Source organism: Peromyscus californicus, unplaced genomic scaffold (genome assembly GCF_007827085.1).
Source record: "Peromyscus californicus insignis strain IS unplaced genomic scaffold, ASM782708v3 Scaffold_2__1_contigs__length_46816999, whole genome shotgun sequence".
Classification (NCBI taxonomy): Eukaryota; Metazoa; Chordata; class Mammalia; order Rodentia; family Cricetidae; genus Peromyscus; species Peromyscus californicus.
In genome coordinates this window covers 20,392,110-20,404,892 of record NW_026294540.1, presented here as the reverse complement: position 1 = coordinate 20,404,892, position 12,783 = coordinate 20,392,110, and the positions used below count along the sequence as shown (strand labels likewise).

The following is a 12,783-nucleotide window of genomic DNA, read 5'->3' as shown; positions in this document are numbered from 1 at the left end:
GATGTACTTCCTGCAGATCAAGGACAAACCTTCCTTACAAGTCTTTTGGTCTGGGCCCGAGCAATTGCAACTGGAAAGGGATCAGACAGACAGACAGACAATTTCCACAGACATGACCCCTTTATTTGGAAGCCATACTCAGCCGCCACATACAATAGCACACTTCAGAATGGTTTCAGCTTCTTATTAGAGAGGCCCAAACAGGCTGATGAATTCTTTTATTTCATTTAAGAAAAGCCCCAAGAGAGGTGAGCAGAAAGTGAGTGTAGAGGCCCATACAGCAAAGATACACTGTGACATGATACTGTTTTTTTTTTTTTTTTTTGGTGGTGCTGGGGAGGGAACCCAGGGCCTTGTGCATAGTAGGTAGGTCTTCTATCATGAAACCACATCCCAGATCCCAATATATATTGCTTTATTTTATATTCCATATTTCTATTTCACTAGTCAAGGAAGAATTGTGATTATAATAAATATATTTTTTAGTACAAAGAAAAGTTTCTGTGCTGCAAGAAAGTACAGAAGTCACTGGCTTAAAAATGCAAAGGGTTTTGTTATTAAAAAACACACATACACACACACACGAAGATTCATCACATGGTCTGCCCTAATATTGCAAACATCAAGTCAACTATTAAAAAAAAAAAAGGAATTGAAAGGGGAGGGGATTCTGAGCTGGTTATTGAGTGCCCCTCCTCTGCCTGTTCCAGTGGCCTGGAGCATTCTCGTCACAATGACACAAAACATGTCATCCTGAGAATAAAAGAGGGGACGGAAAAAGTGTCTCCAGCAAGTCACAGAGACAATGTCTTTACCCAGAATCCTTGTGACCTTAAGCAAGCAGTCTGGGCCTGGTTTTGGAGCAGATCCGTTTTCTCTGTCTTCTGTCTGTGGACTCTAAAGTTCCAAGCATTGAAGGACTCTACAGCAGGAATGGAAAGAGCCCCAGGCCCAGTTCCTAAAAGCCCCAGGCTTACCTGTCGGCTCTCTACTCCTATGGACATCATCCTCAATGGTGGGCTTCACTAGCTATTAAAAAAGAAAGGAACACAGAGCCAGGTGTGGTGGGACATGCCTATACCCCCCAGAGCACTGGGGGGGGGCAGGGGTAGAGGCAGGAAGGTCAAGAATATAAGGCCATCCTTAGCTATACAGCTAATTTGAGGCCAACCTGGGCTACATGAGACCCTGTCGGAAAAACAGAAATAAAGTCTATTTAAATAAAGAACCTCTTTGCTACGACAAGGCCAGAGCCATAGTGTCGGGCTAAGCGCCAAGCAGGGGCATCAGCACCCCAGAAGATGCTATTATTTGCTGAGGAGAACAGAGAGAGCAGGCATCCTGGAAGATGACTGCTTCTCACTCCCTCTTGGACCTCAGTCTCTACCTCTGTTACACTCAGAGTAAAACACAAATTCAAAAACAAGGTGTTTCTACCAGAGCCTGGGGAAGCCACTGCCCTCCACCTATGGCGCACAGGAATTTAGCTCAGTGCCCAGGCCTTGGCCTTCTAGTTCTCTGAAGCACATGGATGCTCTTAACCCCCCAGTGCCTCACTGGACCACTCTGATCCTACAAGACTGATATTGGTGGTGCTGCCCTTACAACTCCTTACATTAAAAAAAAAGTTGAATTAAAAGGAAAATACTATCCAGGAATGGTCAAGGACACCCATGATTACCCACTGTGCAGCCTGGACATGCAATGCTCTCAGAGGAGAGCTACACTACTCTCTCTTTAGGGGATCCATGCTGCACCTTGGCTGAAGAGAAAGAAGTTATTGTGGACTGTTTTCTCTTTCTGAAACAGGAAGTAGAACACATAAGTCTACTTCCATCACCTTCAGCCCCCAGGACGGCTGCGCCTCCAACCCAGGACTTATGTTCCTCGGCCCCCGACCCTGAAGAAACAATACCAAAGAAAGAGGGTGTCCCTTCCGGAGGTCCACCACATTGGATCCTAACACAAGACTTGGCAGCGGGCCGTGCTCTCGGCCCCCGAGAGGGATGCTACATGTCAAGAGATCTAGACTCGGTGTCTGCCTGACTGGGGGAATCGTCAGTCCTGTGAGAGAATGACTCTGCAAGGAAGGTAAAGCCAAAGCCCCAGGGCAGGGCTGTAAACATTGTGTTTGTTTGTTTTTTTCTAAGGCCCAACTGGTACATGGCTTTGGCAGCGGTGGTTAATCTCCAAGAGAAGGTGACAGGTATGTTCTGGGAGCACAGGATGTATCTTTCCACACTAAGACAAGGTGCTTCAGGCACCGAGGAGCAAGGAGCACACTGGGAGGGAAGGGACTCTCTCTTCTTTGGCCAGGGCTACAGGGTGATACTTGGGTAAATCCCCTACCGCACTCCTTATTCCGACTAACACACCGAGCACAGGAATGTTCGGACGGGGTGAGAAAGTGGTGACACCTCCTTCAGTGACACGGCTCTCACATGGGCAGAAGCACTCCTGCACGGTGTCAAGAAGGTATCAAACCTCTCTGGACTCCCAGTGACGTCCTCACTAGGTCCCGTGGCCTCCAGTGAAGACCGCCGCCATGCCTCGAGGAAAAGACCAGGTGAGAGCAGACTGAGTCCCCAAGGTAGCGGAGCCAGGGAGACGGCAGCAGCACCCGAGCCTCTGCATCTGTGCCTCGGCGCTCTGTCCTCACCTCAGCAGGTTCTGGGACAGTCAGCAGCTCCTCTGGGGATCAGACTCCCAGAGCCACCCAAGAGGATGGACGGACAGCCTCCTTCATGGGACCCTTGCCTAGCAGGACTGCTCACCACCATGTGATTTTGAACTCATAGATGGGGCGTTTGCAGTAGTAGTGGTTGACAAGGTGCTTGTCGCACACCCCGATGCACTGGTGGTCCACTGTGAGGCCCTGGGCTGACAGGTCCGTGACCAGACAGTGCAACAGGTCATACACATCAGCCACTGCCTCCCAGGGCCCGAAAGACACGTCCACTTCACAGTGGTGCTCAAAGAGCTGTCCGTCACTCTCGCTCCGCTCAAAGCGCAGGGAGTTGAGGAGTGGACACTCATAGGGGGTGATGGGCATCTCTTCCTTGAAGACACAGACTTTGAGCTTGGCAAAGCGGGCCTTCCGCTGGACTGCGCGCAGCCGGGCAATCTCCACGATCCGCTCCAAATGGTCTACAGAGTTTAACAACAGCCATCAGTGGACGGAGGTGGAATAGAGGGGACAGAGAGACACACACACAAAACAGGGACATATACCCAGTGACAGGAGGCAGAGGGGAAGAGGCTGATTTCACAAGGAGCCTCCATGGACTCACAGGAAGGGCACACTTCAACAAGGCCCAATTGCTTTCCAAAGCTAGGAAACCCACACAGGGTGAGGGCAATCCTCTTGAAATTGGATCTGCTGGCAGTCCTGGGAAGACTGTGGCAGGTGTGTGTGTGTGTGTGTGTGTGTGTGTGTGTGTGTGTGTGTGTGTGTGTGTGTGTGTGATGTTCTTCCCAACTTGAAAAGCCCTAGTGTCACTGAAAGAGGGGAAGATTTTCTTCTAACCTGGATGCATGCTGGACCTACCCACTTTGGGGAAAGGCCTAGGATCTGAAAGAAGCCTTTGCAACCCCTTTTCCCAACTGTGCAGGGCAGCTGATCTCTTACCTTTGTAATAAGGCATGAGCCCCAGAAAGGCCTGGCGCACCTTCTCGCCCTTTAGAGGCTGCATGTTCTCTAGCTGCTCCAAGAGGGGCCCGATGGCATAGTACTGGGCCTCTTTGTGCACAGCCCGCACATGCTCCCGGGGTGGCAGGTCCCCCGACCGCAGGAAGTTCAGCACATCTCTGTGAGGAGAAAGGGTGAGAAGGAGATAAGGACCATGGGGTTTGGGGGGGGGGGGGGGCGGGTACCGAGGTGGCTAGAGCAGAATGTGGGCCACATTGCCAGCTGTGTAACTTTGGCTAAGTAAACATGACCTTTGTGTGCCTTGGTGTCGTCACCTATAAAATGAAAGAAGGTAAGAAAATTACCTCACTGGGCAGTGGTGGCGCACGCCTTTGATCCCAGCACTCAGGAGGCAGAGGCAAGAGGATCTCTGTGAGTTCGAGGCCAGCCTGGGCTACAGAGTGAGTTCCAGGACAGCCAGGGCTACACAGAGAAACTCTTTCTCAAAAACAACAACAAAAAAGTTCAGTCAGAACATAAATGCGTGTATAATACAATAATTGTAGCTTTACACATGCAGTATTAACAACAACAAAATTCTACTTGTCTCACATCCTTACCATTAGTATTCTGTAGCTATATGGAGAAGACAAGATACCAAACAACTTGGAAACTAACTGGTTTCACAACTAAGTAAAGCCATATTTAGTTTCTTAAAGTACATATTCAGTTCTTTTTTTTCTTTGTTGGTTTTTTGAGATGGAGTTTCGCTGTGTAACTACCCTGGCTGTCCTGGAACTCACTCTGTAGACCAGGCTGGCCTCAAACTCACAGAGATCTGCCTGTCTCTGCCTCCCAAGTGCTGGGATTAAAATCATGCACCACCACCCAGAATATTCAGTCCTTCTAATCTTCTTCAGATTCTTTAGTTAGTGCTGAGAGTAATAATAGTCAGACCTATCGTCAGTAGTTATGGGAAGACAGTGAGTAAACCCCCAGATCAATCTGTTACATCAATAATTAATCTAAACTATAATGCAACAAGAGCTAACACTATTTTTTTGGTTTTATTTTTGTTATTTTGTTTCTCGAGACAGGGTTTCTCTATGTAGCCCTGGCTGTCCTGGATCTTACTCTGTAGACCAGGCTGGCCTCGAACTCAGAGATCCACCTGCCTCTGCCTCCTGAGTGCTGGGATTAAAGGCATGCGCCATCACCTGACTTAACACTAAGTATTAATCTGCATTAGCAACTAATCATGTGCCACCTATTTGGTCCTTTTAATGACATTATAGGGCAGGTTCTTAGTTCTGGTCTATAAATGAGGCCCGCCCGGGGCCTGAGAGGTTATGGAAAACACTTGTTGAAGGAGCCACAGCCGGCAAAGGCTGAGGTCCAGACACACCTGACTCTAAGCCTACAACCGCAATGGTCCTGACTTCATGAAAAGCAGTCAAACCAAAGTCCTGTATGCACAAGGAGGGACTTCTCCAGAAGCCCTAGCAGCCCCCAGGATGGCAGTGTCGATGCATGAGTTACAACAGCAGACATGTGTGTACCCTTCCTAATGCCCTGAACTCATACTTTGAATCTTTGGAAAATTCCATCTACTGCCGATAGACCTCCAGCATCCCAAGCATGAACGCCACTACATCTTGCTTTCTGCTACATTTTTGCCACTTTCCAGCCAAGGCCAACAGGGCACCGGCATATATAAGCCTTAATTTGGATCCTGTTCTCCCTCCCTACAACCGTCTTAAAGATCTTTACTTCACTGTTTGGTTTCAAGTGTGTGGCTTTGTGCACAGAGGACAGGCACACTGTAGAGGGCAAAAGTGCCAGATCCCTGGAACCAAAGTTACAAGTTATGGAGAGCTACCCGACACAGGGGCTGGGACTTGAACTCAGGTCCTCTGCAGGCACAGTACACGCTCTTAACCTCTGAGCCATCCCTCTAGCCACCCCCACCCCCTTGAATTCAGTCTTCTGGGATCTTCAATAAACCCTTATGAGCTCTGACAAACAGAGCCCTGGGCAAGGCCCAGCTAAGAGCTGCCAGCTGGGGCCAGCACTTTCCTCCCCAAATGGCCTGCAAACAAAAATCTTTTTATAGTTACAGAGTGGTGTGACACTTTGTTTTCTCACCATCAGAGGCAGCTGAGAGCCCACTGGGGAAAAGCAGACACTGAAAAACAAATTATTTGGCCAGAGGCTCCTTTCTGAGGACAAAAATGACCCTTGTAGGCCAACCTTATTTGAAGGTCAACACAAAGATGTATAGATCAGTTGAAGAGTTTCTGCTTCCCGGCCAACAGTTCAAGGTCAAAGGCCATGCCAATCCTCCAGTTATCTCCACAGTTAAGACTGAAGGAGCAGAGGACGACAGCCATGTGCTCTGAAGATGTGACCTAGCTGGGGCCACACACAGGCTCTTTACTTAACCCTCACTGACAAGTCCACAAGACATCGATGTTGTAGAATATTATTTTAAGATGTGTTATATTTGTTTATGCTGCTTAATGAGGCAAAGATGTGTTGCATTCTTTTATGTTGCATTTGTTTAACTCTGTGAAGCTGTGTTGCTGTGCCTGTCTAAAACACCCGATGGTCTAATAAAGAGCTGAATGGCCAATAGTGAGGCAGGGCTGGCAGGCAGAGAGAATAAACAGAAGGAGAAATCTGGAAGAAGAAGAAAGAGCCAGAGAACAAGGAGAGGAGGATGCCAGGGGCCAGCTACAGAGTAAGAGTGAAAGTAAGATTACAGAAGGAAGAAAAGGAAAAAGCTCAGAGGCAAAAGGTAGATGGGATAACTTAAAGTTAAGAAAAGCTGGCAAGAAACAAGCCAAGCGAAGACCAGGCACTTAAGTAAGAATAAGCCTCATGGTGTGATTTATTTGGGAGCCAGGTAGCAGGCCCCCCCCAAAGAGCCAAAGACCAAAGAGTAAAAGAAAAAAACCCACAACACAGCAACAAACATTTCTCATATCAACAAGGAAACTGACAGCTAGAAGGAGGGCTCAGTGTTTAAGAGTACTTGCTGTTCTTCCAGAGGACCCAAGTACAGTTCTCAGCACCCACAACGACAGCTCACAACTGCTTGTGACTCCAGTTCTAGGGGATCCAACATCCTACTGCGGCCTCTAAGGGCATCCGAATACAAGTGAGACACACCCATAAATAAAAATAAATCTTAAAGAAAAAAAACCACAATGAAACTGAGACAGTATAAGGTTTGTCAGAAGTGTTTTCATGGGAAGGTGTACAAATCACATATACATTTCTTTAGGAGATATATATATATATATATATATATATTTATCAGATATATTGAGGCTGTGGGGTGTGTGTGTGTGTGTGTGTGTTGTCATTATTAAAATCCCAGTAACAACACAAGTTGTTTGTTTAAGGTTTTCTTAGCAAAATGAAGGCGCAGCAATCCGGCATCAGCCTTTCCTTCACCGTTTTTTGTTTTAAACCACCTCAGAGTCACTGTTACAGACCATGCCTCCTCCCTGTTGAGTAGGTGGTGGTATCTGAGTGTTGAGTCAGGGTCTTGTTATATAACCCGAGCTGACCTAGCAACACCTGTAATCCCCCTGTTTCCACCTCTCAAGAGCTAAGATTATCCACCAAGTGCCACCATGCCAACATACGTGGTATCATTGAGCTCCAGGATCTAAATGTAAAGGTTTTCTCCAAGACGTTTTTTGACATTCTCTGACTCCAAGTGCATTCCTCTCCATATAGATAATGACTCCCCAAGTCTCAAACTGAACAGGATGGGACAAGTTCCATAAAGTCCTGCCAGTGGACGGTGGTGGCGCATGCCTTTAATCCCAGCACTTGGGAGGCAGAGGCAAAAGGATCTCTGATTTCAAGGCCAGCCTGGTCTACAGAGTGAGTTCCAAGACAGCCAGAGCTACACAGAGAAACCCTGTCTCAAAAAAAATTTTGTTTTTCTCTTGCTATATTCAAGTCCTCTGGCAAAGCAACTAAGCATTTTAATCCAAGTCAATAAGAACATTTATTAAATTCCACCACTAGGATATCTCCTCTGGTACCCTGGAACATGCCAACACCCAAGACGGAATCCCAGGCTACCGGCTTGCTAGGACTGTGGAGCTGATCGTAAAGGAAGAGACATACCCAAAGTGTGTGCCATCTCGGTCAATGAAGTACCGGCCCTCGGAGTCTGTGGGGATGTAATGTCGCCCACTGAACATGGCAGCCAGCATGGTGTCTTCATAGCGCCGCAGGGTAGACAGGCGTGTGGTAAAGTGAGCCCCTCCAATGTTAAGGGGGACGACCTCAGGAAACTGGAAAGAGACCACCACAGCTTTCAGACTGGCCAAGGTAATGAGAGCGGGGCTCCTCCATAGCTGTCTGCCTAGGTCTGATTAATGTCACACCGTTCACTTAGTTATTCAGACTCAGGGACCATCTGAACACAGTCTTTTTGTCCTCTTTCCTTGAGCATCAACCACCAAGTCCTGCTCGTTCCGCCTGATAGCTCTTAAATCAGGTCTCCCTTCAACCCAACCCCACAACCTCTGCTCAGCCTTCAGCATCTCCTTCCTGAACTCATCATCTCTATGTCCTTATTCATGCTGTCTCCTTGGCCACCAACGCTCTTACCGGCCTCCTCCTGTCCAGCTAGCAAATGAAATTGCCAAATGCAGTGGTACAGGTTGTTGACTGTGTAAGCACCTGGATGAGCGTCGCCTGTCAACCCAGGTGTGTGGCCTTGTCTAATTTACACCAAGGCACTGGATGAGTTAGCAACATTGGTTTATTCTCTGGGTTTCTGTGACCACTACTGCTCTATCATCCTTCATATGTTCCTAAGACAGAATTATGTACATATTCCTCCATCATGCCTTCACAACATGCCACACTAGAACAATACAATGGCAATCACTTCCCTGTGAACCCATTTTACTAGATGCCAGGCATCCCACAGACACAAAGACGGTGTGTGCTTGCCAGTTGTGAACAGAGACCAAGAGCTGTTTTTTGAATGCACCGAGGCATTCAGTCCTCAATCTTTTCTTTTTATCCAGAGACTTCACATGCTATGCAGGAGCTCTACCGCTGAGCTTTGCTCTCAGTACCCCCAATCCTCAGTATCCACCTCACTCCATCCCTCTCCTGCTCGGTCTGTAGTGATTGCTTAGTCTCCAAGTCAACTAAGGTTCTGGTGGCAAGGGCTAAGTGAGGACAGGAAAATGAGGGTAAAGGTTAGCCTTGGGACCCTCATAAGGGCCCCTTCTTCAAATGCTCGAGAATTAAAAAAAAAAAACTTTCGGTGCTCTATTTTCGCCAAACTATATGTGAAAGAACTGTTTCCAGGTCAAACTTTCCCACAAACTGCCTCCAAATCGACTAAAATTTTATCCCAGCATCAATTTTATGTCTTTTTCAATGTTATAACATCACTCAAGCTATGGTGAAAGTCTAAAGTCTATATATGTATCTAAACAGTCCTTTCCCCCAGTTTTCACAAATCGTTTGTTTAAAAAAAACAGAAAGGGGGCTGGAGAGATGGCTCAGCGGTTAAGAGCACTGGCTGCTCTTCCAGAGGACCCCGGTTCAATTCCCAGCAACCACATGGCAGTTCACAACTGTCTGTAACTTCAGTTCCAGGAGATCCCACACATTCATACCAATGCACATAAAATAAAATTAAATAAATAATTAAAAAAAAAAACCAGAAAGTACACAGTTGGGCATGGTGGTACACACCTTTGATCCCAGCACTTGGGAGGCAGAGGCTGGATAATCTCTATGAGGCCAGCCTGGTTCTGCATAGTGAGATAGGCTAATCAGGGCCACATAGAGAGGCCCTGTCTCATGAAAAAAAAAAAAAAAAAAAAAAAAAAAACGGCACAAATGATGAAATAAAGCTTATTTACCTAAGACCTGCCTTACAGTAAAAACTAAATTTCACAAAATCAATTAATGAAACACGCAGGATTTACATTTCTAAGTATGAACTCAAGTCTGGTTTTGAGACTGAGTCTGACTTTGCAGCCCTGGCTGTCCTGGAACTCACTAGTCACACCAGGCTGGCCTTGAACTCACCACGCCCAGCAAATTCAACTCTTACAGTGCAAAATGCCTCCTGCTTTTCTCCAGAAACTCTAAACCCATTCTCGGTACATGTCAATCAGATCTCATTTTAGTATACTGCTATGCACTTCTGGAGTTCTTTTTTAGAGGTAGTTCATACTAATCCACTTCTTGGTACCATATGTGAAACAAAAAACTGAACAGAGTTCTAGATATTGCATGGAGAGATGTGATTCATAGGAAGCTGGGAGTGAACACCTGGCATGCAGTCTGTGAGGTTGTGTGCCTTTTCCCTCAAACCACATCTTTTGCCCAATGACAGCGCGCACACACACACACACACACACACACACAATAGCACCTCTGTGTCTCTATTGGCTGTTTTCCCCGACTGCAGAGTTATGTCTAGAATTTTGCTGATTTTCACAAGTTTCCCACGATGCTGGCAATTCGGGGCTTCTAACCCCTAACACCAAGTATTCTACAGCATCTGCTGCCTGAGAGCCTCACCCAGCCAGCCCCTTCAGACAACCCTGTCTGCTGAGTCTCCACTTCTGTATTCATCTTCCTGTTTCATCTCGAGGGTCATTTCAGGTGCAAAGTGTCACCCACATGAAGGACTACTAATGAAGCCACGGTGTGCCACAGTACAGCAACAGACGATCGAGGACCCCGATCCCACCATCTCTGCTCTAGAGTTCAGGCCTCCTATTTCCCGAATTTATCACCTTTATGTCCTCGTTCATGCTGTTTTCTTTGCCCCAAATGCTCAACCACTCATTCCTATCCATCTAGCAAATGAAATTAATTGCCCCATGTGGTAACGACGGTTGTTCACTGCAGGAAAGCAACTGGATGGGAGTGGTCGGCCCGCTCGGGTGTGTCCTTTTCCTAAATCAGACCAAGGCACCGACCAGTTTATCTGAACACAGCTTTTTCCACCACTCTCTAGACAGCTGGCGAATACACCTGGGCAACCCAGGGCCTCCTTTTGGATTGTATGGAACATGCTCTGTGCTGAGGAGTCCGGAGTCCTCCTCTAGTTGATAAAGGTGAGACAGGATACAGGGATGAAATTGAACATCCTGGTAGCTACAGAGAGTGGGAAGGAGTGGTGCAGGTGACCCCGGGCAGGGAGGACACACCTAGCGCAGGAGTAGCATCAGGGGTGGCTAGCTCCTTGGGGAGGCTCACCTCCCAAGGTCAGTTCTACAAGGCACCGGTCTCTCCCGTGCTTCCCATCACGTCCTCCCTTCCCCCCATCGCTCGGTCCAGGTACCTCCTGGGGCAGCAGGGGCAGCCCGTGCCCCGCCTGCGTGGCCGTAGGAGTGGCCGGCTCCAGGAAGTCGTCTTCGGCTTCGGAGCTGGACATGGCACCGTCCGAGTGACGGCTGTCTGGCTCCCGCCCGGTGACTACCACCATCCCTCTGGCTCTGGGCGGTGGGCGCGGCTTCGGGTAGGCGGGTGGGCGGAGGCCTGAAGAACTAAATCCAAGCAGGGCCTGACATGACGAGATGGGCCGCCGGCGGGCGCTAGACGCCGAGGGCCTGCGCGCAGGTAGGGTGTCGTGGGTGCAGCCTCCCAACAGTCTAACGACCACCGCGCCTACAGTTAGTCGCAGGGCTGACCTGGCCGCCTCCTGCTATTGGCCGAGCCTTCGCTGGCTCCGCCCTGATTGTCAGGCGGCTCGCCCAATCACAGAGGAAACAGTTCGGCCTGCAGCCGCAGGGGCCGCGGGCTTACCCAACTCTGATTGGCTCTCTGACTGACAAGCGCGCGCGACGCCGGCCTGCTCCGGGGGTTTGGCTTAAGGGGAGGTGATCACCAAGCGCCGACCTCGATCGCAACCACCGCGTGGACCCGGCGCCGCAAATCGGAGCCGGGCGCTTCTTGCTATTGGCCGAGATTTCGTGGCTCCCGCTGTGATTGGCACGGACATCGCCCAATCAGAGGAGAGATACGTTTGGCCTCGAGGCGGGGTGGCTGTTGGTCGTTGGCTTGGCTTGTTCCACTCTGATTGGCTCTCTGACTAACGGGCAGCGCTGCCTCCCTCTCGGTCCAGGCCGCTTACCTAGGGCAGCGGTTTCTCTGCGCGGACTTGTCTTTCCTCAGCGATCACAGCGCAGGGAGCATCTCTGGCCTGACCCGGCCGCCTCCTGCTATTGGTAGAGTGCGACTTAGCCCCGCCCTGATTGTTAAAGGTCTGGTCCAGCCATAGAGGAAACACTTGAGCCGGAGTGATTGGCCAAATAACTAACGGGCACGCGCTCTGCACTCCCGATGCTCAACGACAGCGCTGGTCCGGGGCGCGGCCACCGCAAGGACCAACCACCCAATTGCTTCCTGCTATTGGCTGTGCCCTCGGTGGCTCCGCCCCCTGGTTGGCAGGAAGCTCGCTCATAGGGGCAGCGCCTCGGCCGGGTTTTCATTGGCTCTCTCATTAGCGGGCGCGAAGCTCCAGGCCGCTTCATCTTCACCGGCCTTGTGCGTCCTGGGCAAGCACCCACCCAGTTCTAGCTGGTTTGCTCCATAGGAAAGAGAGGCCTGGGCAGGGTGTCTCTGAGGCTATGTCGAGGAGGGCTGAAGATACAGGCGGTGGAGAAGATGGAAATCGAGCCCTGCAACAACGTGGCTGGCCCTTCTGGAACCACAAGGGCATGGCTGCTGTGCTAGGCGTGGACTCACACAGGAATCTGAAGGAAAAAAAAAAAAAAACCAGGCTTGGTGGCTCACATTTTTAATCGCAGCGACTTGGGAGGCTTAGACAGAAGGATTTCTGAGAATTCAACTCTTGTATCTAATAATAATAATAATAATAATAATAATAATAATAATAATAATAATAATAATAATGATAGAGTTGGGCATGGTGATTCATACTGTAATCCCAGTACTTGGGAGGTGGTGACAGGAGTCAAGGCCAGCCTCGGCTAAGTAGCATGTTTGAGGCCATCTTGGGTTGCAAGAGGGAACACACACACACACACATGAAAAAAAATAAAATAAAAACCACAGAGGGGGAAAAAAAAAAGAAAACCCCAAATAGGAACCATTGAGATCAATGAATGACAGCGCCTCCTGACAGG

At 48.9% G+C, this 12,783-nt stretch overlaps 1 protein-coding gene across 1 annotated transcript; it reads right to left on the bottom strand.

Annotated features, from left to right (window-relative positions):
- Positions 1-201: 201 nt before the first annotated feature.
- Kctd7 (potassium channel tetramerization domain containing 7) lies at positions 202-11,933 on the bottom strand. Its single transcript, XM_052755571.1, has 4 exons — positions 10,977-11,933; positions 7,775-7,944; positions 3,629-3,807; positions 202-3,147 (listed from the first exon to the last, which is right to left on the bottom strand). The coding sequence occupies exons 1-4, from the start codon at positions 11,118-11,120 to the stop codon at positions 2,771-2,773; spliced, it is 870 nt and encodes a 289-aa protein (XP_052611531.1). The 5' UTR covers positions 11,121-11,933; the 3' UTR covers positions 202-2,770.
- Positions 11,934-12,783: the final 850 nt, after the last annotated feature.

What these genes read in the sequence shown, in the direction of transcription:
- Kctd7 (XM_052755571.1), bottom strand. Translation starts at nt 11,120, where the DNA reads ATGGTGGTAGTCACCGGGCGGGAGCCAGACAGCCGTCACTCGGACGGT. An exon ending in TGCCCCTGCTGCCCCAGGAG is followed by an intron (nt 7,945 to 10,976) that starts GTACCTGGACCG and finishes GTCTCTTTCCAG; the next exon opens with TTTCCTGAGGTCGTCCCCCT. An exon ending in GCTCATGCCTTATTACAAAG is followed by an intron (nt 3,148 to 3,628) that starts GTAAGAGATCAG and finishes TAAACTCTGTAG; the next exon opens with ACCATTTGGAGCGGATCGTG.